The following is a 23797-nucleotide window of genomic DNA, read 5'->3' as shown; positions in this document are numbered from 1 at the left end:
GCACTTTATAGAACTGGTAAATAGAATTGTATAGAAGTTAGGAAGATTACAATATAGTCAAAAGATAATATATAATTCATAATTTGATTTTGTTTTCATATAGCTTCCTGATGACTTTTAGTTTGCTCATTCTGGGAACATCAAATTTAATGTGCTGTACTCTAAGTAGAACTAAACGGAACCAGTGAAAAGAAAAAAGGGAGGGAAACATCTACCTAACGTAAATGCTAACATAAGGCAAACCAAAACAATTGTAAGTGCAGAGAAATGAAAATGAAATAAAAATGAAGCTATTCTGAAGAATGACTCAAAGAGAGGATCACAACATTGTTGGTGTGGTGACATGCAGCACAAAACATTGCCAAATTGCGTGGGGAGATCAGGGAAACGTGCGAGCCACACAAGCACAGTTGATCAACCACTCTGTAAATATTACATTTCCTTGGCAGCTTGTCAACTTTTTTAGTATTTCCAGAAACTAGTATTGTCAGTTTTCACAGAAAAAAACTACATTGAAACTGGAACATCTAAAGGCTTATCATTTTGGCTAGATGAGAAGCAGGAAAGAATCTGAAAATCTATAATTATTAAAAATAATTTGAGAGACGTGTCATGGAAACAGTAGAAGCACTCTTGTTGTAAATGGATTTAGGACACTAGTGTAATTTTCCCGATTCATGCCCATATATAGGTATAAATCACCCTATCCTTATATAGGCATAGAAATCATAACCATATTTAGACTTAGCCTATGCAGTCCAAATACGGCATGGCTACTTCCACTAGTTCTGAAAATTCACACAGATTTCTTGGAAAAACCCGCCTTCAGCAGTTAAGGACTTCCCCTTGCTTGAATATTGATTTAAACATGAACTCATGGAGTTTTCAAAGAGTTGAGTCTTTGATGACGTTATTATGTCCAACCTTACGTCAAACTCGGCACCTTCAAGGTATAAATATGCCCACACTTGCCCAGGCAAACACACGGTGGTATCTACCTAGACGACACAGCTCACCGCAGCAAGTGCCGAAGGAAGCCGACCAACCAGCAGACGCACTTAGAGAGACGCTGTCTTTTCTCTGGCCAAGAAATCTAGCTCCAGTGTTTCCAAGCTACCCTTGGGTAATCGAGTCCTGAGGGAGAGATACCAGACCTCCTTCATTCTAAAACCAAGGTACGGAGCTGATTAGACCCTTAGAGAATTCTTGGATAGGTTCTTGGCAAAAGAATACTGAAACTAAGCTACACCACACTTAATTCTTCCCTTGTACTAGACCTAGGTTAAGTACACCTGGGTAGGCGTATTTTAGAAGCACCAGTTGAGTACTTTTTAGTCTTTATTTATTAATGCATGTATTCTATGTATTTTATGGCTTAGAAACCATATCATGCTTTTACAGTATTATTTTATAATACTCTTCGTACAGTACGCATTGTACTTTGCAACCAGTATTACAATTTTAGCAGTTCATTTCCTCTGCATGAGAAAGAAGACTGTTCAATAAATACTTTTTATTGAAAACGCCCATCTCTCTATTTCTCTGCACCTCTGGTGAAACGAAGCATGCAGGATTGACTAAGTGAAATAACTATCTATTTCCGCGACTCTAGAGATACATTTCTTATTATTGGGAAACAAAGATGTCATGTTTATGCGGTTGTCAGAAACTAATCCCTTCTTGTTCATTCGAGAAAGTTTCTAGTGACCTCTGAGCTAGCTGGCACTCACAATTAAGTCTAATATATTAGATAGAGACCTAGTAGACCTCAGTCCTATGTAAAATCTATGGTATATATTATTCCAATACTCAGAGCCTATGGGGAATATAGGAACTACAATACATGGCGCCCAACGTTTGGTAAGGCGATAATTTAACGCAAGATACTAGAGTAACTGAGTTGTGCTTTTCACACAGACCCCTTTTTTCCAGTAAAAACTCCAAAAGACTTCTGGAGTGGGTAAAAGGATATAATATGCGCCATAACTGAGTAGGACAAAAATCCTATGTATCAGTTTTTTGGTTTGTTCAATGTTGAAGGATACAGTGTTCCAAAAATATTGTGCACCTTATCTTTGTTTCTTTGAAACTTGCTCTGCAAACTTTCGGTCAACAAAATGTCAGAGATTGACGATGAAAGGGAGAGAGCTGCAGCAGCAGCTCAGGCAGTTTTAGACGACACAGGTCTACAACAAAATGACCCGGATGCTATACTCATCCCAGTAAATATAAGGAAAACAATCACTATAAAGCTTATAATAATGGAGTATCATCGAGAGGTGGTAAAGTAATTTTTGTAATAGAGGCACATGAATATCTGAAGACAGAGGTATTCTATTCATGGATTCTGTTTCCTGCAGCAAATCCAGTAACACACAAGTTCCACTACTACAAAGTAGAGGAACCTCCAGCGGAATACGTTACTTTCGAGGACGTTGAAATTCCACTAACTTACCAAGAGCATCAGCTCTGGTTTAAAGGCCCCCCTCACAACATAAAAATCACATTACCAGTCTCGGTCCACTAGGTAGACCAGGAGCAACATGGCCGGTATTAGCCAGTTATACACCACATCCTGCCATTGAACAAATGACAGGTCCAGAACTATTAGCTCAGCTAAAATAATTCATTAAAATACATAGACAATTGGTTCAATATGTCATGCGGACTTTAACAGTCCAACCTGCTATAACCAGCACACCCCTCATCAGGGGAACACAAACAAAAGTACACCACAGACTATACAATCAGTCATTGGTAAATTGCCTGCAAAAATTATTTCCCGATAGTATACCTCATGAGAAACACAGGATTCTGACAATCTGTTTACCAATGGGGATTGCACCACACGTAGAGGACTGCGACACTTGGGGTACAGTCTTTGCTTCAATTTACACAAAAACACATGGTGTTCCGTCTATGGCAGTAATACCAGACGTCCTAAGACAGATTCAAAATGAATATGGACCAGAACCTGCCTTAAATCTTGGTATGAAATTACTAAAAGATTTCAAACAGGTCTCGGCTATACTAGTAGCTAACATCAAAGGTGAAGCAGCATCCGTGGCGATCCGCCAAAAATTAAAAGAAACTGAAATAACAGAGCAACCATATGAACTTGCAAGAATTATTGAAAAATCCTATGAAGAACTAGGAAGAGATAGTTTGGGGGGGAAACCAGTAAAACCTGAACAGAAAATCCTGAATATTTTTTGATTAAAAATAATCTCACTACTCCTAAAAAGATGTGGGAAAACACTAAACAGAAGCTTCCTAAAGAGAAACGCTCTAAGTCCAGAGGGAGGTCTCCTCAAAAGGAGCCCTCTGAAAAGAGGTATAACCTCAGAAATAGGGATAATTTGAGAAAACCTGATAGATATCAAAATATTGATACAAGTTCCTCTTGTACCTTTCAGACTTCCTTGCAGAAATCCGAAAGAAGAGGACGATCAGAACAAGAGGAAGAACGCGTGAGCACATTCTGAAAAATTAGAAGACCCAATTCTCCAAAAAGAAGGTAGAAGGTCTAAAGATCAGACATGCCAAGATCTTGAGGACACAACTCAAGAACGGGGAGTGGGCACAGACAATGCCAGACAGCGCAGCAGAAGTCACCATAGCTCGCAAGATCCTGAAGGATCATCTGGAGACAGTGGACTTGAATGAATGAATTCAGCTATCTAAGAGTTATGACATACTTTTAGCTGAACAAGACTGGCCACCTGAATTTGTCAGGGTTGCCCACACGGTGAAGAGATAATTATGCCAGCCTTCTCTAATCACATTCCAATACATAAAAATTACACCTATGCCAGAAAATGGGCTGTAGCACAGGCTCCAGCATTATACAGACCCTCCAGGATATCGCGATTTGCAAAAAAATCGCGAAATCGGCAGTTTTGTAAAAATGCCGCGATTTTTACAAAACTGCCAGTGGCTCCGTGGTCTCGTCACTACGGAGCCAATAGAAAGGGAGGGTTACCTATCTCAGGTCTCTAGGTCATCTCGCCCATGTACGTATACCCCCTCACCCTCACCTGTGCCTCTCACCTGTTGTCCAGTGTGTGCTGCTGCTCTTGCTGCTCCGGGCTGAGCCTCCCTCCCAGGATTTCGCAGCTGATGGGACTTCAGACTACGGTACAGTATGTGGGGGCCCGCCGCACATGGGGCACGCGGCGGGCCGCGGGGGCAACACATTTTTTAAAAACTGTATTGGGCCTCGGGTCTCGCCACGTGCCCGGTGTGCGGCGGGCACAGAGGCCACATTCTGTGGGGGCCCGCCACACATGGGGCAGGTGGCGGGCCCTGGGGGCAATTAAAAAAAAAATGTATTGGGCCTCGGCTTCCGCCGTGTGCCCGTTGTGCGGCGGGCCCAGAGGCCACATTCTGTGGGGGCCTGCCACACATGGGGCATGCGACGGGCCCCGGGGGCAAATAATTTTTTTAATGCATTGGGCCTCTGGTCCCACCATGTGCCCGGTGTGCGGCGGGCCCAAGGGCCACATTCTATGGGAGCCCTCCCAGCATGGGGCAGGCGGCGGGCCCCGGGGCAATTTTTTTTAAAATGTATTGGCCCTCGCATCCCGCCGCGTGCCCGGTGTGCGGTGGGCCCAGGGGCCACCTTCTGTAGGGGCCCGCTGCACATGGGGCACGCGGCGGGAGCCGGGAGCACATTTAAAAAAAAATGCATTGGGCCATGGGTCCCGCCGCGTGCCCAGTGTGCGGCGGGCCCAGGGGCCATATTCTGTGGGGGCCAGCTGCACATGGGGCACGTGGCAGGCCCCGAGGGCAATTTTTTAAAAAAATGCATTGGGCCTCGGGTCCCGCCACGCACCCGTTGTGCGGCGGGCCCAGGGGCCACATTCTGTGAGGGCCCACCGCACATGGGGCATGCGGCGGGCACCTGGGGCAAATTTTTTTTTTTAATGTATTGGGCCTCGGGTCCCGCCGCATGCCTGGTGTGCGGCAGGCCCAGGGGCCACATTCTGTGGGGGCCCGCCGCACATGGGGCTTGTGGCGGGCCCCGGGGCAAATTTTTTAGTAGTGTCTATGGGGAAAGGAACTGCTGTTTCAAGCGCCGGAAATGGGCCGCCTGCTGCACATTGCGGGTAAGTTTGGGGTTCTGTACACTTCTGGAGACATTCATAAACCTTTATTTTGGTTCTTTTCGCAGAGTCTCAGAGGAAAACATCTGCTGTTTCAAGAGCCAGAATTGGGCCGCCTGCTGCCCAGCGCTGGTAAGTTTGAGGTTCTGTACACTTCTGGGGAGTTTCATAATTCTTTATTTTGGGTTTGGCTCTTTTGTAGTGTCTATGGGGAAAGGAACTGCTGTTTCAAGTGCCAGAATTGGGCCGCCTGCTGCACAGCACGGGTAAGTTTGGGGTTCTGTACACTTTTGGGGACTTTCATAAACCTTTATTTTGGTTCTTTTGCAGAGTCTCGGAGGAAAACATCTGCTGTTTCAAGAGCCAGAATTGGGCCGCCTGCTGCACAGCGCTGGTAAGTTTGGGGTTCTGTACACTTTTGGGGGGGTTTCATACTTCTTTATTTTGGTTTTGGGCAATTGTAGGATTTTCTGTACATACCAGATAGCACTTGACTGGTCCTATTCTTCTCCTCCCCTGAGTGTCAACGCCTAGCTTATGTGCTCCTACAAAACACACTTGGACAAATTTGTTTTCGGCGCTAAGGTCTGACTTTCTTTGCAGGTAGCTGATCGTGCTCTTTTTTGTCCATTTTCTCCAGCCATGCAACCTTTGTCATAGTATTTTTTATTTGCAAGCACTTAGGGCCAGGATTTCTTGTTTTTTGCCTTAGGTTTTCTCGACAATTGCAATGCCTTTTTTCCCCTTTGAAACACATCTAACACCAAATATATTTGTAGGCGACTGACCATGCTCTTTTAACACTGTTTGCTCAACGCCGTTCGGCATTTCCCATTGCAGTTGCGGCCTAAAATGTTTTCCAATTTTTGGCCATGTGTAGTGCTTCATTGTTGAATTCATTTGTAATCATTGATCCCAGGTGCTTTCTTAACTTACCATTCAACAATTGCCTTCCCCCCCCCCTTGAAATACATCTAGTAACACCAAATATATTTGTAGGTGAGCTAACTGGCTATGCCACAACCCCAAGATCTTCTGTATTCCAAGGGAGCAACAAGCCACCACAACAAAAGCAGGATGGAGAGGTTTCTGCAGCCTGTGAAGCACCGATCATATCTGCCTACCCAGATAACCGCAGCAGATCGGGACAGAGACTACAGTACCGTGATGCATGCTGATGGTGGCGTGCTGTTTTGCAGTGTATGCAATGTGGCGGTGGACCACATCCGGAAACACACTGTGGATATGCATGTGTGGTCCCAAAAGCACCTGAAGCGCTATTCAGATGCTTCTGACCCTCAATCTTCGCCAAAACGTGCACGTCAGATGACTGTGAACTCGCTATTCACAAAGAGTACAGCTGCATTCACAAAGAGTACAGATGCCTCAAACCATGAAATTATAAGCAAGTGGGTCAATGTCTGCACAGCGCTGAACATTCCGCTGAGCAAAACCGACCACCCGGTGTTGCGCAAGTTTCTCCACGAGCAAGTACGGAATGGTGGAGCGATACCTGGAAGTCAACACCAGATGTCGAAGGGCGGTGTGTATTGAATGTATTAGTTGCAGTAGTCTCGCCGCAGGGTGCCCGTCAGATCCATACCCACCTGGTAGGCACAGTCTTCCTATCACAGTGCAACCATGGGACTGTAGCGCAAGCTGTTGTAAAGGTGCTCACAGAGTACAGCATAGACTTCCAGAACGTTATTTCCTTTAACCCTGACAACGCGGCATACATGCTCAAGGCATACAACGCGGTATTGAGGAATCTGCTTGGCACACATAATGAATCTTGTTGGAGAGTCATTTAGGAAGCTTTTTATCGAGCTAAATGCTTTCCTTCTCGCTCATCTTTTACATGGCCGGTAGTAGAAAGAGAAGGTACCTGCACCATCTTGCTGAGAACCATGGGATGAAAGCACGGGTGACACCTGACTCTTGCAGTACCCGCTGGAATTCTTGATTTGCTACTGTCCAGTACCACTGCAAGCACTTTGAGGCCTATGCTGGGTTTGTTGAGTCCGAGATGCAACTCAGCAAGTCTCCCCCAGATTCCCTTTAAAATCTTCAGAAGATTTTGAACAGCGACCATAGAAACTGCATTAAAGTCCAATTGGACATTGTGACGAAAAAATGCCAAAGCATTTTAAACCTGATGGAGTTATTCCAGAGTCAGACACCAGTGACCATGAAGGTATATGATTATTTGGAGGACCTCCACATGAACTTAACAAACAATTCAGTCCTCACTGTGGAGTCACCACAACCATTTCAACAGACCACTGCAGGGGCAAAATTAAGTCTGGAAAAACAAGGGTTAAGGAGGGTCTAGGGGACTATGTTTAAAGACCTGCCAAACTCAATACCCCTAATCAAACTGCAAAGAACACAAAGAGTTGGGAGGTCTATTGAACAACGTAGCTGAGTCTATGTGGTCCTGCTAAAGTGACCCTTTTGGATTGCACTGAACCAGCCCAAATGGTCACATGACACGAATGTATGTGTTCATCTTATAGGGGTGTCCGTGCCACGTGCTGAAAGAGTGCAGTGCAAAACAGGGAGTGAAAAAATCACTGTGATGCTTTGCTGTGTAATATGGATTAGGCCTAATCCATATTACACAGCAAAGCATCACAGTGATTTTTTCACACTGTTTTACACTCCTTTTTAACCTGGCGTCTTGGTGAATATCTTTAATAAAAACATTTTTCTTTGCCTCGACCGTCATTTTAAGATCACCTTGTCTTCACTCCCTGTTTTGCACTGCACTCTTTCAGCACCACTCCGTGGCACGGACACCCCTATAAGATGAACCAGTAGTGTGTGTTGTCTGGCCAATACATCTGGGCTTTGACTCACCACCCTGGTTGGACGTCCTACATGACGAGGCTCCGCCAGAAGGGTGGGCTGATAGGATATCTAACATACATTCGTGTCATGTGACCATTTGGGCTGGTTCAGTGCAATCCAAAAGGGTCACTTTAGCAGGACCACATAGACTCAGCTACGTTGTTCAATAGACCTCCCAACTCTTTGTGTTCTTTGCAAAATTAAGTCTGGCACAGAAAAAAAAGATAACAGCCCAGCTTAATGAAGCTTTTGAACATTCACTGAAAAAGGTGGGCAAATACGTGGGGGAGGCCCAGCTAGGCATAATATTCTTGAAACAAGTGCGCCTTTTCAATCCTGCGCGACTCTGAATCCTGCCTAATGAGAAGAGTGCATATTCAGCCATCCCTGGTTTGAGCGAAGTTCCTGATCAGGAGCTTTGCCTCTACTTTAAAAATGTAGGATCAGAAGCAGTGCAGGCATCTGTTTCTGGAGTGATTGACACAGACCTCTTTTGGCGTGGGCTGGCTGACTGCATTCCAGCTCTTTCCCAACTTGCAGCTCTGCACAAGGATTGTGTGACCAGTTCTGCAGATGCTGAAAGGAGCAACAGCATCTACAAAATTATTCTGTCATCCAGACGACGGTCCCTTTCAGAGCAATCCATCCGGGCATTATTGTTTTTGCATTATAACCAGCAGCTCAATACTGGGCTAGATTTGGAGTGCTCAGAAGAACTGGACGTACATGCCCAAGATTAACATGCCAAGCATACATGTTCCGTGGCCATTTATTCAGTAACAAGTTATGTCCTATATGTAGCCTTTTAACCAAAACAAATGGCCTGAATTGTAAATAAACAAAATATACATAGCTCCATGTTGTAAAATAACTCAAACAATAAGATATATGTGTTTGTTGTCGAAAAAAAAACAAAATAAAATGCTGCTAAATGCCGCTAAATTCCAAGATTTGTGCCGCAAAATTTACTGATTTGTGCCGCTAAATTTACTAGTTCATGCCGCTATATCGTGGGGGTTCTGATTATACAAAAATAACGTAGGATGGGATGAGGACTCTCCTCACCATAAAATCCAGTTAAAAAATCAACCTACTGCACAGAGGCAGTATCCAGTTAAGCAAGAAGCTAAAAAACAGGTCAGGGAGATCTTAGATCAACTTGAATACCAAGGGGGGATTGAAACATGCACCTTATCTATGAACAATCCTTTGTTTCCTGTCTCCAAACAAGAAAATTCATATCGTCTAGTTTTGGACTATAGACATTTAAACACTTGTTGCAAAACTTTTGCAGTACAAAATGCTCACAGTGCAGCACTGATGAATAACATTATGCGGAAAAAATATAAAACCACATTAGATATTTCTAACGGTTTCTTCTGTTAAAACATTGCACCAGAAAGTAAGTACTTGACCGCTTTCTCAATAATGGGGACACAGCAACAATTTTGCCGTCTCCCCCAGGATTCAAGAATAGTCCGAAGTTATTTTCAGCCAAAGTAACAGAGTTACTACAAACGTACGATGATGAGGCATTATCCTATGTCGATGACATCTATCTTAAGGACAATGATTTGGACGTGCACTTGAAAAGAGTGAACACCATAATACTTGGGTTCGCTTCTGAAGGGTACAAATTCAATTTTAAGAAATCACGAATTGCCCACCTCAACTTCCTATTCTTAGGCTACGAATTATCAAGTGAAGGCAAAAGCCTGGCAGCCAACTTTCTAGAGAAATGTGCGCTGCTCCAACCTCCAAAAACGCAAAAAAACTTACAGTCAATTCCAGGTTTCCTGAATTTTGGAAGAACTTATATTCTAAATTATGTAGAATCGATTAAACCTCTTTATGAACTAATAAAACCTAATTTCAAATCAACTAATTGGACTCAAAAACACACAGAAATTTTGCGTTCAGTGCAAACAGACATGTTAGCAAAAACACAATTACAGACACGCGACAACGTAAGCAACCTTGTGATTCGGATCATCCCAGGGAGATGCGGATTCACATACCTAACCTTTAATGAAGGTGAAAAGGTACCAATAGCTTTCAAATCACACTTGTACATACAGGCTGAAATGAAATTCACTTCAACAGAAAAGATCTGACAGCGGTTCAAACTGCAGTAGCAAAAGAGAGAGCTCTCGCGCAGGGTAAACACATAATGATCATTACACCTGTACCTGCCTTAGAGGCAGTAACAAAAGCGAGCATTCCAAATGCTAAGGCTTGACATCCGAGATGGATACAATGGTTTAATTATCTTGCTGCAACAGATGTTGAATACGTTTTTGTCCCCTACTTAAAGACACAAGAATTTCTACAATACGAACACGAATGTCCTCTGCCAACCGAGATTCTGCCTCTAGAATATTAAGGATGTATAATCTATACAGACGGATCAGCACAGTCCGCAATTGGGGGTAACAAGCCTATAGTGCTGCGTGCGCGATTGTTAAAGGTCGCTGGATCGAAGGTAAATTTAGACCAATGGTCACTAAATCTCAATCACTCGGAGACTTACAGCTCAGCGAGCTGAACTACAGGCTTTCAAGATGGCGCTTGAATATACCGATTGCGAATTCCCCACACTCATAGTGTGCGATTCATATTACTGGGAACAAGTAGTTCTATTACAAAAAGAACTACAAAAGACTCACGTGATCCATACACTGAGTCATCAGCGTGATGGCGTTCATGTTGCAGGGAATTCATTGGCTGATGAAGCCATGAAGGCAGCTAGGCAGCTGAGCAAACAGCATCCGTAGCTGCATTCACTCGTTCAAAAACAAAAATAGACGGTGAAACAATGCTAGCAGTCAATGCCTCAATGAAAGGCAGCTATGCAGCGTTACCTCTAAATTATCCACTCGGATACACATACATAATTGATGCAAACTCCGTTCCTTTTGTTCGAATCCCTGGAGTGGGGGATAGAGTAATTCCAAACAGGAACCAGAGAGGTGCTTTGGTTCACGAAGCACATATGAGAGAGGGTCTGACACATCAATGGATCTTAAAATCTCTAATAGAATTAGAAGAGATGTACTGGTAGCCGGGAATGAGCATCCAAGTTTACGACTTCGGAATTAGTTGCGATGTCTGTTACAGAGATCATAGCTTTGAGAACCACCAGGTACCTGACTGCAGTGTAGCCAGCCCAGTTCAGACACCATTGTTAGACAGCAATAGACTATCTACATGCAAACGTCAACATGGATGAATGCGGTCCCACAACTATTAGGACAAGATTAATTTGGATGTGGCCTCAGCGCTCGGCTGTTGCCCGAACTGTTGCGAGTCTTTATCGGCACATACGCAATCGTCACGCTGCATTCTGACCAGGGTCCTACGTTTAGCTCTAGAGATTACACAGAGGCCATGGCTGGTTTGGGCGTTGCATTGCAGTACTCAAGTCCATTCCATACTGAGGGAAATGTGGTAGTGGAAAGAAAAAAACATGATATAAGCAATCTATAACAGCTAGGGTATTAGGTTCGGGTGACGGGTGGGTCAAACATCTAATAAGTGTCCAACGTAGTCTTAATAATCTGCCAAGAAATTCTCTGGGTGGAATCACTCCATATGAATTACTATGTGGGACTAGAATGATCATCCAGGATCTTGATCGTCAAACTTCAGTGGTGGAACAAAAACCATTTGATATCAAAGACCGTTTGGCTGTTTTACAGAACTTAAATGAAACAAGAAGAAGTCTGAGCAACAGAACACAAAAGCCAACGACCACTGAAGAGAAACCACCTGTCACAGCAAGGCCTGTCTGGATTCCTAAGATTGGGGATCTAGTCAGAGAAAAGATCGCGGATAAGAAGGAATTTGGGCCTTCTTAAAGAAAACCAGTACCTGTACTAGCAATCCACGTATCAAGAACTGATGCCGCCCCTTGCTGGAAGAAAGGAGAACAGGTCTGTATCCATCGACCTGGTAAAACCACATAATGTGGCGGATAATAAGTAGTAGGCCCAGTGGACTCCCGAGATGCAGCAGACGACCAAATCTTGCTACAATACAAGAGGTTCAAACTGAAAGACTTATCACCTTTGATAAACCTACAGTAAGAAAAGAAGGACTATGCAACAAAGCAATGGAACTTGTGCCTTTTGAGACCCAAACAGTTCGTCAAGAAAATCCCGTCTACAATGATATAGCCTCTGACTATACAAATAAGACAAAGGAAGAAGCAGCTCCAACGATTCCAAAGAATTCTGATGCAATTCCAACAATTGACAGAACTGCCTCTGGCTATTTCATAAACTTTGATACATTTTCTGAGGATCCCAGTGAACCTAAAACTACTCCAGCAAATAAAACTTTCAAAGAAAAAATCACAGAGCTAATTCATAAGCTTGAAAAAACATACCTGGTTTCACCATGGGTTGAATTTTGGATTGTGTTAGGTGTACTTTTTCTCCTACTTTGGCTCATTCTTGTTTTAGGTTTGGGAAAGGTGATAGAAGGAAAATACAGTACAATGGACACAGCAAGTAAGAACATCAACTTGCTCCTGAAACCTCACAAATCATCTCATCGTGAGCGAAGAGACCTGTCATCAGTGAACATCACTGCCATTCATATACCTGGTGGTATAGCATGGGACACAACTGATTTTGACATTCATGGCCCGGTGGAACTGTTAAAGATTCCACACCAGTTTAAGGTTTCTTTGAGTGACTTTGTCTCACCCAGCACATTTTCTGATGATTGGGACTTTGAAACTGTTAATAACACGATCCGCAGAACCACCACTGTAGGAAGACCGTTCTCCTACCTGGCAGCCAAAACATAGAACTCCCTCCCGGCACACCTACGACTGACCCAGGACCATCTCACCTTCAGGAGACACCTCAAGACCTGGCTCTTCGAGCAGTAAGCAACACCCTCCCCCCCTTCAGCTCCTTGAGACCCTCACGGGTGAGTAGCGCGCTCTATAAATGTATTGATTGATTGATTGACAGAAATGTCAGCTAAATTCACAAAACATGAATACTTAGAATGTTCATCAGATTATGAACAAATGTATTGTTTTAATCATTATGGTCACCATTATTTGCACAAATCTGCAAACCCTAGAAATGTTTATACTTATAATCAATGGGAACATTGTCCAACACCGCCAAAAGGCAGTTTAAAAACATTTTATTAAAAGTTTCCGTACTTCTCAGGTTTTAATGTCACAAAATGTATTTCATAAATGTGAATAAGACAGGAATGAAAAACATGTTGGCCAATACTAAACAAATGTATTCTGCGAACGTTTATACTCAACTATCTACATTAGGGTATAACTTTTGGAAAGACAACATTGAGACAAAAACTCCCTGGGGCACAAAAGACTGGCACATACAAGGTTTAGAAGCCTTATTCAGAGCCTGCATTATCCCGGAACAAATAATGTTTTTAAATGATACTATTCAACAAACATCTTGTCTTGGCTTAGCTAAGATAAAGAGTTAAACAAACCATTCATACCTAAGCCCACAACTGACAGTATGAGCACTGCAGATGAGGAGGTAGACGTAAAACAGATTTTACAACAGAACAGAACTAATCCTGATTGGAAAAAAGGGTTAATCTGGCCCACAGACACGAATAACTGTCAAGATAGATTCCTGAACAATACACAAGGGTTGACAGTAACTAGGCCGGATACAAGATATTCCCAGAGACAACATCCAGGGATAGTTACAACATACAGTGTAAGAAAACTATGCCTTGAGTGGCTACAGAAATTCACACTTCCAGAAATTAAACAACACTTAACTTTATTTAAAGAAGGCGTTGATTTACTAGACATCCTACTTGGACCTCGTAAACCACGTCAAAAACGTTTTATGTACACCTGTATATACTCTGCTTACAATGAAGCATGGAAAGTCACGCACATGGAAACTACAGAAAGAATACGAGAAATTGATTGTATTAATTTAGAGAAGGCTCTCTCATAGTGGACAATGGGTTAACGACTCTGTCCTCCCAAAAATTTTCTTTGGACAGCATCGTATCCTCTTTCATTGACATAATAGAGCAGGATTTGCTAATGTTACAACATGGCCAGTCTCAATTACGTTCTATAATGCTGCTAGGCTGGACATTACAAAATCTGCATTCAGGCTACGTGCCATGGCGTCTAATCAACACCATGTCATTGTTTACTGTCTTTAACTTACAGATAAACAAATTTCTTTGCCACAAAGAGGAGCAGACTATACGGTGCTGAGCATAGAAAAACTGGAAAGATTACCATTAACTGTTTCTGAGAAACCAGTTGTGGAATTGATAATACATGGCACCATCACGATACCAGTGACGATTTTCCAGTTTCAGTATTGCTTAAAACACATACCAACGGGCCTGTATGAAAGGTTGGGTAAAGAATACATTAAGTCGACCTGGAATTTACCATACACACACAAATGTTGGAGTGGGGGAAAGGAGGTATTTCTTAGTGGGAAAAATTGTAAGAACTAGCTAAGCGGTACACTTTTATGTCAAGGTATTAATTTACACGGAGCCTGCGAGGGTTCTTCAAATAACCTTTCTCGCCACCTGCACGGAACTCCTGCAGCAGTGATAGACCCAGTTTTTAGGCAGCTATCGAATGGTAGCTGCATAATGTTGAGTGATCACAGCTGTTGTTAAATGATGCCAGGGATAGCCTATCTCGTTAGTGTGTCAGCCAGGGTCACTTGTTGTATGCAAGTATTGTTTCCTAAAAGCAAGACAGATGGGGAGTCGCTGTTATGGCCTTCACTGAATATCTCTTCTATACAAATAGATACTTTAAGCAGAATAAAAGCCATTCTTTTGCAAAAAACTGTGCCACTGACCCTGTCTAGAGAAACGTATGATCTGCAAGTCGCAAAGACTTCTGCGATGATACATGCCCTATTATCAACGAACTGCCCAATACATTTCGCAGAAATGTTAGGTCATATCTTAAACATGTCTGATACCAGTGGTATTGTACATGTATTTAAGGCAGTTTTTTTCGGGACTGTTAGCACCCTTTCAAGCAGTCCTAGGCATTTTTCCAAATTTTGTGCACTCTGTGTTCAGCGGCCTGCCTCTTCTTTTGGGACTCGTAGCAGGAATTCTATTTTTGTTTCTTCTGCTCCGATATGGCAAGTCCAGTCGCCAACGATACCCAGACTACCATTGAGAATGCTCTCTTAGCCATGCGGTACCGTTACAGAATTACACAGATTCTTGGTTTAGCTTGTTTAAGAGATCTGAATACCACATGGTTGATCTCGTTCAGACCAATCTGGCAAGATTGAATCTTACCTGTTCTACAATGCCTGCTTTGAGGAGAAGAATGCGTGATGGACGTTTGTCTTATACTTCCATCAGCACTGCCAACGGATGTTTAAGCTTTGCTAGGTCAGGTAACGGCTCATGCATCATGTTCCCCCACCGGCTGCCAATCCTGATGACGGCATTCGTGGGGATCTCACCAGCAACTACAGCTAATTGTGAGTTACGTGGAACAACAGGCACACAGGTACCATCTGCTGCGAACATTGCCAAATCCGAATGACGCTGATGGCGATGCTTCTCATCTGTGCAAAATTGATCTGCTTAATGAAGTAGTTCCACTTTCACCTACTGTGGTAGACGATTTCTTTGCCAGCCTAGACGATTTGATGTTTTCTCCTGACACCGAGAATAACTTTTGAAATCTGCACACAGCGTTCCATGTACTCGGCCTTCGTTTTTCAAAAACAAAGCTTCTAACATTGGAACTCTAATTTTTCTACTATTTTGATTTAACTTTTTCCAAAAATTGCATTTTTTGGGGGGCACAAAGTAATCTGCTTCAAGTAGAACTATTCTTAGAGAACAGGAAATTCTTTTCGAACACTTCCTAGAGACAATATTTTACTTTATTTTTTTATTTAATTATTTTATTTTTTTATTTTATTTAAAGAGTTTTATGTAGTGCTGGCTAGACCTGTAGGTATCAGAGTGCTTTACATGAGAATCAACAATGTAACAGAAAAAGATCAACAATTACACAATATATAAAAAAAATAGGCAATACGTTAGGAGAGGAGAGAAAGGAGAGGGAAAGGTAGTAGAGGGGGCATGAGAGGTAAGAAAGGCAGGATAAGGGAAAAGACAACAAGGAGAGATGAAAGGAAGTCTGTCTAAAGACCGACTGGGTAGGTGGCAACCAAGGAGGGAATCCACGGCCCATCTCCCCTACAGCTAAACCAGGTAGCTCCATCAGGCATCAGACAAAATAGTTCAGTCTCAATACATTGACAGAGGAGAGATGGAGAGACATAACTAGAGGGAAGATGTGGGAAGAGACGACAGGAGAGACAAAAGGAGGTCTGTCTAAAGACCGACTGGGTAGCTCACGACCAAGGAGGGAATCCCTGACCTGTCTCCCCTGTAGCTAAACCAGGTAAGCTCCATTGGGCATCAGACAAAATAGCTAGATCTCAATTGAGGAGGGAAAGTTCACAGATAAACAGGGTGAGGACTAAAGGCCAGGACAGGTGAAGGCAAAGGTCAGTAGCAGGAAAGTGGAGAAGAGTAGAGCGGGGAGGGGTAGTGGGTAGGGGGAGGAAGTAAGGAGAAAAGGTCAGGAGAGACGCAGGAGGGTTTGTTGCGGCCATCATTTTAGGCAGGTACAGGCAGTAATTCAGGAGCAATCGCTGTGTGGGGTGACTACATCACAGCTTTGTTGTCTCACATGTCCCTGTAGGCTCTGAAAACTCACTGCATATCACTTTTTTGGGGGGTCTTAGCCACCCTCACTGTCGCTGGTTCACAACCCATTGGCTAAACTTCTGGATGAAAATAAAGTGAACTTTGACTGCCATCCAGGATTTACGTGGTGGCCCCGCCATTACCAGTGACATCAGAGGCGCTTCATTCAGTGTGGGTGGTCAGCCGGGGGAGTAGTGGGTGTTTGGGCATTTTTGCAGGCTCCCAGTGGCAATGCTTCCTGTGTTAAGTAAGAGTCGACAGGTATCATGGGGTGATAGGAGAAAGTACTTATATGTATCAAATCAAGCTCTGGATAAAGCCTCATTAATTGGTAGTGTCCATTAAGAATCAGCAAACTTCAGAGGGGTTAATAGGAATAAGTAAATATATATATCAAATCAAGCTCTGGCTAGAGCAACATTTACCGGTGCTTCGAGTTTGGCCGCCATTTTATAGTCAGGCCGAGCATAGGGAGGGTATACATGAATTTATCAGCCTGAGACACTTGTGACCAAGCACAGAAGAATGTTTGGAGGAAGCCCAGCACTCGAAGGTTCGAGGAGGCAAGCAGATAGTCTTACTTGTGGGTCACAGCTTCAACACGAACATCGTCATGTCAGGGGTGCTTCAGGACATCGGCCATTTTGTCCCTCGTAGAGTGGAGTGCGCTCAGTGTTCTGCGCTAACGGGACAAAAATCGGTGAACAAGCTAGAAGTTTGTTGTTTGACTGTCACGTCAGCAGGAGCAGAGGGAGCAGCGTTGCTGTGCTGCAATGCACTGCGCCGTCTGCGGTAGAGAGGCATAGGTCCGTCTCCTTAGCTCCGGTAGCGGCTCAGACCTAAAGACATGAAGGGTGTCAGAGTCACCATCATACGGCTAGGAGGGTTAGATTCTGGAGCGTGGGAGCAGCATGGCTAAACTGCCATGCACCGCACCGTCAGGCAGTGGAGGGGCACAAATCCGGCACAGGCAGTGTCTCCGACAGAAGGACAGAGTGGAAGTTGGAGTCATTGCACGTCCGGCTCGGAGGGCAACATCCTGGTGAGGCGGACAGGGCGAGAGGAACGTCGGGTCCCTACCGTTCGTCTGTTCGTCCCAGGAGATGAAGCTTCATGTGCTAGGTGTCTATATATTCTGCTATGGAATGGTCTCAACCTTTTTCTTCTATAAACCTAGAGCCATTTCATAAATATGTAAACTCATGATTCATTCAGTTAGCATTGCCAATATCATACTACATGCTTAGGATGAAACCATTCCCTTTATATGCGTACTGTACAAATGCACATTTTTTCGTGTGCAACCATGTTGAAATGCATTTTTGTGTATTTTGGGTGGGATTGTAAACACATGCTTTAGACAAGGATGAAACCATTCCCTTTATATGCGTACTGTACAAATGCACATTTTTTCGTGTGCAACCATGTTGAAATGCATTTTTGTGTATTTTGGGTGGGATTGTAAACACATGCTTTAGACATGTTTTAGTGCTTATAATTTAGTAATGTTAAACATAATAAAGTGGAGTTTGTGTTGTATATGAATTTAGGACAATAGTGTAATTTTCCCGATTCATGCCCATATATAGGTATAAGTCACCCTATCCTTATATAGGCATAGAAATCATAACCATATTTAGACTTAGCCTATGCAGTCCAAATACGGCATGGCTACTTCCACTAGTTCTGAAAACCCACAACGATTTCCTGGAAAAATATGCCATCAGCAGTCAGGGACTCCCCTTGCTTGAATATTTATTTAACCAAGAACTCATGGAGTTTTCAAAGAACTAAGTCTTTGATGACGTTATTATGTCCAACCTTACGTCAAACTCGGCACCTTCAAGGTATAAATATGCCCACACTTGCCCAGGCAAACACACAGTGGTTTGGAGCAGTTCGACTATCTACCTATACGACACAGCTCACTGCAGCAAGTGCCGAAGGAAGCCGACCCTCCAGCAGACGCACTGAAAGAGATGCTGTCTTTTCTCTTGCCGAGAAATCCAGCTCCAGTGTTTCCAAGCTACCCTTACGGGTTGTTGGGAAATCGAGTCCTGAGAGAGAGATACCAGGCCTCCTTCATTCTAAAACCAAGGTACAGAGCTGATTAGACTCTTAGAGAATTCTTGGATAGGTTCTTGGCAAAAGAAAACTGAAACTAAGCTACACCTCACTTACTTATTCCCTTGTACTAGACCTAGGTTAGGTACACCGGGGTAGGCGTATTTTAGAAGCACCAGTTGAGTACTTTTTTGTCTTTATTTATTAATGTATATAATTTATTAATGTAATGTAACCTATGTATTTTATGGCTTAGAAACCATATCATGCTTTTACAGTATTATTTTATAATACTCTTCGTACTGTACGCATTGTACTTTGCAACCAGTATTACAATTGTAGCAGTTCATTTCCTCTGCATGAGAAAGAAGACTGTTCAATAAATACTTTTTTATTGAAAACGCCTGTCTCTATATTTCTCTGCACCTCTGGTGAAACGAAATAGGCACGATTGACTGAGTGAAATAACTATCTATTGTTTCCTCGACTCTAGAGATACATTTCTTATTCTTGGGAAACAAAGTTGTCATGTTTATGCGGTTGTCAATTAACTAATCCCTTCTTGTTCATTCGACAAAGTTTCTAGTGACCTCTGTGCTAGCTGGCACTCACAATTAAGTCTAATATATTTGATAGAGAACTAGTAGACCGCAGTCCTATGTCAAATCTATAGGATATATTATTCCAATGCGCAGAGACTATTGGGAATATAAGAACTACACTACACTCTGTTGCCATGAACCCCTGTGCACTTAAGGTAGTGTGGCATTTAACACAAGGTTTGTCGATGTTGATGGAGATTTTTGTCTTAGTAGTGGAGTGCAGACCTAAACAAGTCAAGGTACCATCAATTCTGGATTAGATAGTTCAGGTGCGCAGCTGATAGAGAAACATATCTAGAGTGCCATTAAAATATTTATGCACTCATTTTTTGAATTGCAACTGGCAAACCAGGCACAGTATGTCGTTGTTGATGCCCTTATTGATGAACAGGAAAAGACTTGGCATTCTCTGGGGAGAAGGCTAAACAGATCTTGACATTGACGGAGAAGAATTTGATAAAACTGACTAAAAATCCTTCACTACAAAAGGCTACTAAAATGGTTTGCTTCCTAAAGCAAAAATCATACTAAAATTACATGCCTCGAAACTTTCGATACAATATGCTTAAAAGATCACTCCTTACAGCCTTTGGTGAAACAATTAAATAACAATATAAAAGATACCAGTGACGCCGTTATTAAGATAACATCCCTCAATCTGGACTCCAATTAATATATACTCTTTACAACATATTGAGTGTATTTCCATACCCATGTCAGGAGAATAGAAAATGTTGAATGATTAAAAGTGACTAGATTAAAACAAATATTTGTATACATCTACTCTATTACATTCTCGGTTACAAATTGTCTAACTTTGAGAAAAATACCATCTACATAGTAGGTAGAATGGTAATAGAGCCAATGTAGTCCATTCTTACCAACTCAATGTACCATTTTCCAGCTAAATACATACAGGAAAATACAACTTTGTAAAAAAAAAGTTTTACAATGTAAGATATATTTTTGATATAGCTGGCATAGGGAGAGGAACTTCTCAAGAAGTGATTATCTTCCATAAGGAAATCAACAACATTGATCCAAGAATCTAATTCTCTATGTCTATAGATTCACCGGACTATCAATATATAGGAGGATATAAAGATGTTTTATTCCAATAGAAGGGTCCAAACAACAGCATTCAGAAAATCTGCAACATGTTTGTTTTTCTGATTCCCACCAGGTTTCACCCCATCCTATCAACCTTATTATGGGTTTTCCATACAGCCAGTTACTCACACCCATATGGATTATCTCTGAAGATCCAAAGTATAACAAACTACAACACAGTCTGATGAAACAATTCCTGATGAGACAATACAAGGGGAGATTCTCTAATGATAAACGGAAAAATCTAAATTTTGAGTGCAAATGTTGCAGTATCTAAACAAAGGAATGAAAAAAAGGAAGTAACTTTCATAACTATTTCTTCATCATAATCACAAAAAGACATGAAGATTAAACAAACGAATTGGCAAGTCTGTTGCAAGGAGTTCTGCTCATACACAGAACTGTGCACAGAGACCTAGGACGTTAGTGAATTGTGGTGTACCAGAAACTCACGTCAGTACCTAGAAAACCCCACCAGCTAGCATCATTGTCACTTTAGCTCTTTGTCCTATAGCAAAGTAACCAATGATTAGACAACCTAGAACATGCGACTTAGGACCATCTCTGGAATGGTGGGACGTGGGAACACTCTTTTGTTATACTCTCATACCAGTCCACAACAGGAGTAAAAAAGAGACATGGTAAGGTTAAAGAATTTATTTTAACGATGTGATCTCATGCGCAATATTTTAGTCAACATAAGCAGACATATGATTAAAAATAATATGGTCAGCATGGTTACAACTCCTTAAAATACAAAAGGAGGAATCATATTACAATGATAGTGCAAACAGGTAATGTAGCGCCTAGTTTTAACACCCTCCCTATATAGGAACTATGTATTATAAACTAAAGAAGGTCTCTTGAGCTTGTTTAGGAGACCCCATTACCTTTCCGCTCAGTAAGTGTAAGTTACATCTCGATCAGCAAGGCTTGGAATCTTCCAAGTGTGGGAAATTATGGCAAGTGTGCTATGATAAAGGCACCAGAATCTTGCTTGGCTCGCAGCTGCCAAAATGTTGTGTCTAGAATGTGTTACACAGGCATGCCGATAAACAGGCTCACATGTTATGATAAGTGTGAGGGCTCAGCACTCATTGTACAGACTGGGGGCATGATGTATGTACAGAGATGTCAAAAAACAAACCTTTTTTCATGTATAGACCTTCGTGAAAGCTAACTTGCAAAAACAGCTATGCAGTGTCGTGTGCAAAAAGCAGCAAAGGTAAAATGGTGTTTAACCTTCTAATAAGCCATGCTAACATAACATGCACGCAAAAGGAGGCCCTAAACCATACTACACTCTCCCTTGTTCGGGGAACGCACAATAACCGAAGCAAACTTCATAGAACGCAGAGTTCAAGTTCGAATGAGACAGAACCAAGTTCAGGAATTTTGCCAAACTTGAGAATTGGGAATAAAAAAATCCGAATTAAAATAACCAAGTCAGTGAAAGCAATCACGGACGGCCATGGTGTGAAAAAAGACCCAAATTAAGACATTAAAAGACAAAATATTCATGAGTTCAGTACGTGTTTATGAAGCAGAAAAAAAACCGTACTTCAATCCAACAGCGTATATGCACCATACGTTGCAACTGCCTCCAATAGGAAGTAGTTGTTATCATCCATGAACATTTCAGCCATCCAATTAGGTAAAGGGAAAGAACAGACATGTTCCTCGATTGCCGGAGCCTCTAGTACCATCAGAGGACAAATCGGGCTTACTTCAAGAAAACTGCATGCCAGAAAGTAATTGGTGCAGTCCAAATGTTCCACTTGCCTAGAACACCATGAGCCACTGCGAAGGCCATAATCCAGGCACTAGAACAATCTAGTTCATGAGCAACTAAGGGTCTCATTAGTAGATTAAAATCCAGGTCAGGAGACACCGTGTTGCAGAGACACAACGCCAGGGCCCATTCAAATCCACAATGCAGGCAATGGAAAACAGGCTGCACGCAATTGAAGAATGAGAACCGGAAAGATAGATCATACGCCACACTCAAAGTCGACAGAGACAATGATCCATAGTATTCTAGCATCTGGTTACGAAGGTGGAGCAGCCGGGACAGATCGTCATGGATCACAAACAGTGCATCCATTTTGTAGTAAAATTAACAGCAGTACAGTGGCTCCTAAAGCCAGGAGCAAAGGGAAACCGCCAAAGACACTCGAAAAAATCTAATGAAAAAATTCAGAGATCACACCAAATATAGTTTGAAGTGAGATCACAAGGCCAGAACATACTACTTTAAAAACATGTGCCAGGCCAGTGGTTGACAAGGCATTTAAGATTGTGTGAATCAAAGCACCGAAATGCAAGGGCAGGTCTGTGTTTAATAAGGCATTCACCTCAGTACGAGTATTTGCAATGTGAAGGACAAATGTCTCACGCGCAGATGTAAAGGGGACTTCCTTCTGGGACAAAAGAGCTCTAATTCGACTCATCTTGTTGAACTCTGCTTTCAAGGTCGGGATAGAAGGCTAGATGGAAACATCGAGCCTCCCATTGGAGGACAGAACAAGACATTCTTACAGCAAACTACCGGCTGGGAAACCATAACGATATAAGGAATACCAGCATGCATACCACAACAACCTTCAGTATCTAAGCAAAGGAATGATAAAAAGAAAGTAACTTTCATAAGTATTTCTTCATAATAATCACAGAGACATGAAGATTAAACAAACGCATTGGCAAGTCTGTTGCAAGTATTTCTGCTCATACACAGAACTCTGCACAGAGACCTAGGATGTTAGTGAATTGTGGTGTACCAGAAACTCACCTCAGTACCTAGAAAACCCCAACCAGCTAGCATCAGTGTCACTTTAGCTCTTTGTCCTATAGCAAAGTAACCAATGATTAGACAACCTAGAACATGCAACTTAGGACCATCTCTGGAATGGTGAGACGTGGGAACACTCTTTTGTTATACTCTCATACCAGTCCACAACAGGAGTAAAAAAGAGACATGGTAAGGTTAAAATATTTATTTTAATGACGTGATCTCATGCGCAGTATTTTGATCAACATAAGCAGACATATGATTAAAAATAATATGGTCAGCATGGTTACAACGCCATAAAATACAAAAGGAGGAATCATATTACAATGATAGTGCAAACAGGTAATATAGCACCTAGTTTTAACACCCTCCCTATATAGGAACTATGTATTATAAACTAAAGAAGGTCTCTTGAGCTTGTTTAGGTGACCCCATTAACTTTCCGCTCAGGAGGTGTTAATTACATCTAGATCAGCAAGGCTCTCTGCATCCCTGGAATCTTCCAAGTGTGTGAAATTATGGCAAGTGTGCTA

At 42.4% G+C, this 23797-nt stretch overlaps 1 protein-coding gene across 1 annotated transcript; it reads left to right on the top strand.

Moving 5' to 3' along the window:
• Nucleotides 1-6182: 6182 nt before the first annotated feature.
• On the top strand, nt 6183-6659 carry LOC147747599 (CGG triplet repeat-binding protein 1-like). The gene has a single exon (XM_086925732.1). It carries the CDS (start codon nt 6183-6185, stop codon nt 6657-6659), a length of 477 nt encoding a protein of 158 aa, XP_086781858.1.
• The last annotated feature ends 17138 nt before the right edge of the window (nt 6660-23797 follow it).

The sequence above is a fragment of the Lissotriton vulgaris genome, chromosome 1_1 (assembly GCF_964263255.1).
Source record: "Lissotriton vulgaris chromosome 1_1, aLisVul1.2, whole genome shotgun sequence".
Classification (NCBI taxonomy): Eukaryota; Metazoa; Chordata; class Amphibia; order Caudata; family Salamandridae; genus Lissotriton; species Lissotriton vulgaris.
The sequence above is the reverse complement of the archived record's forward strand: the minus strand, read 5'-3'. Positions and strand labels throughout refer to the sequence as shown.

What these genes read in the sequence shown, in the direction of transcription:
- LOC147747599 (XM_086925732.1), top strand. Translation starts at nt 6,183, where the DNA reads ATGGAGAGGTTTCTGCAGCCTGTGAAGCACCGATCATATCTGCCTACC.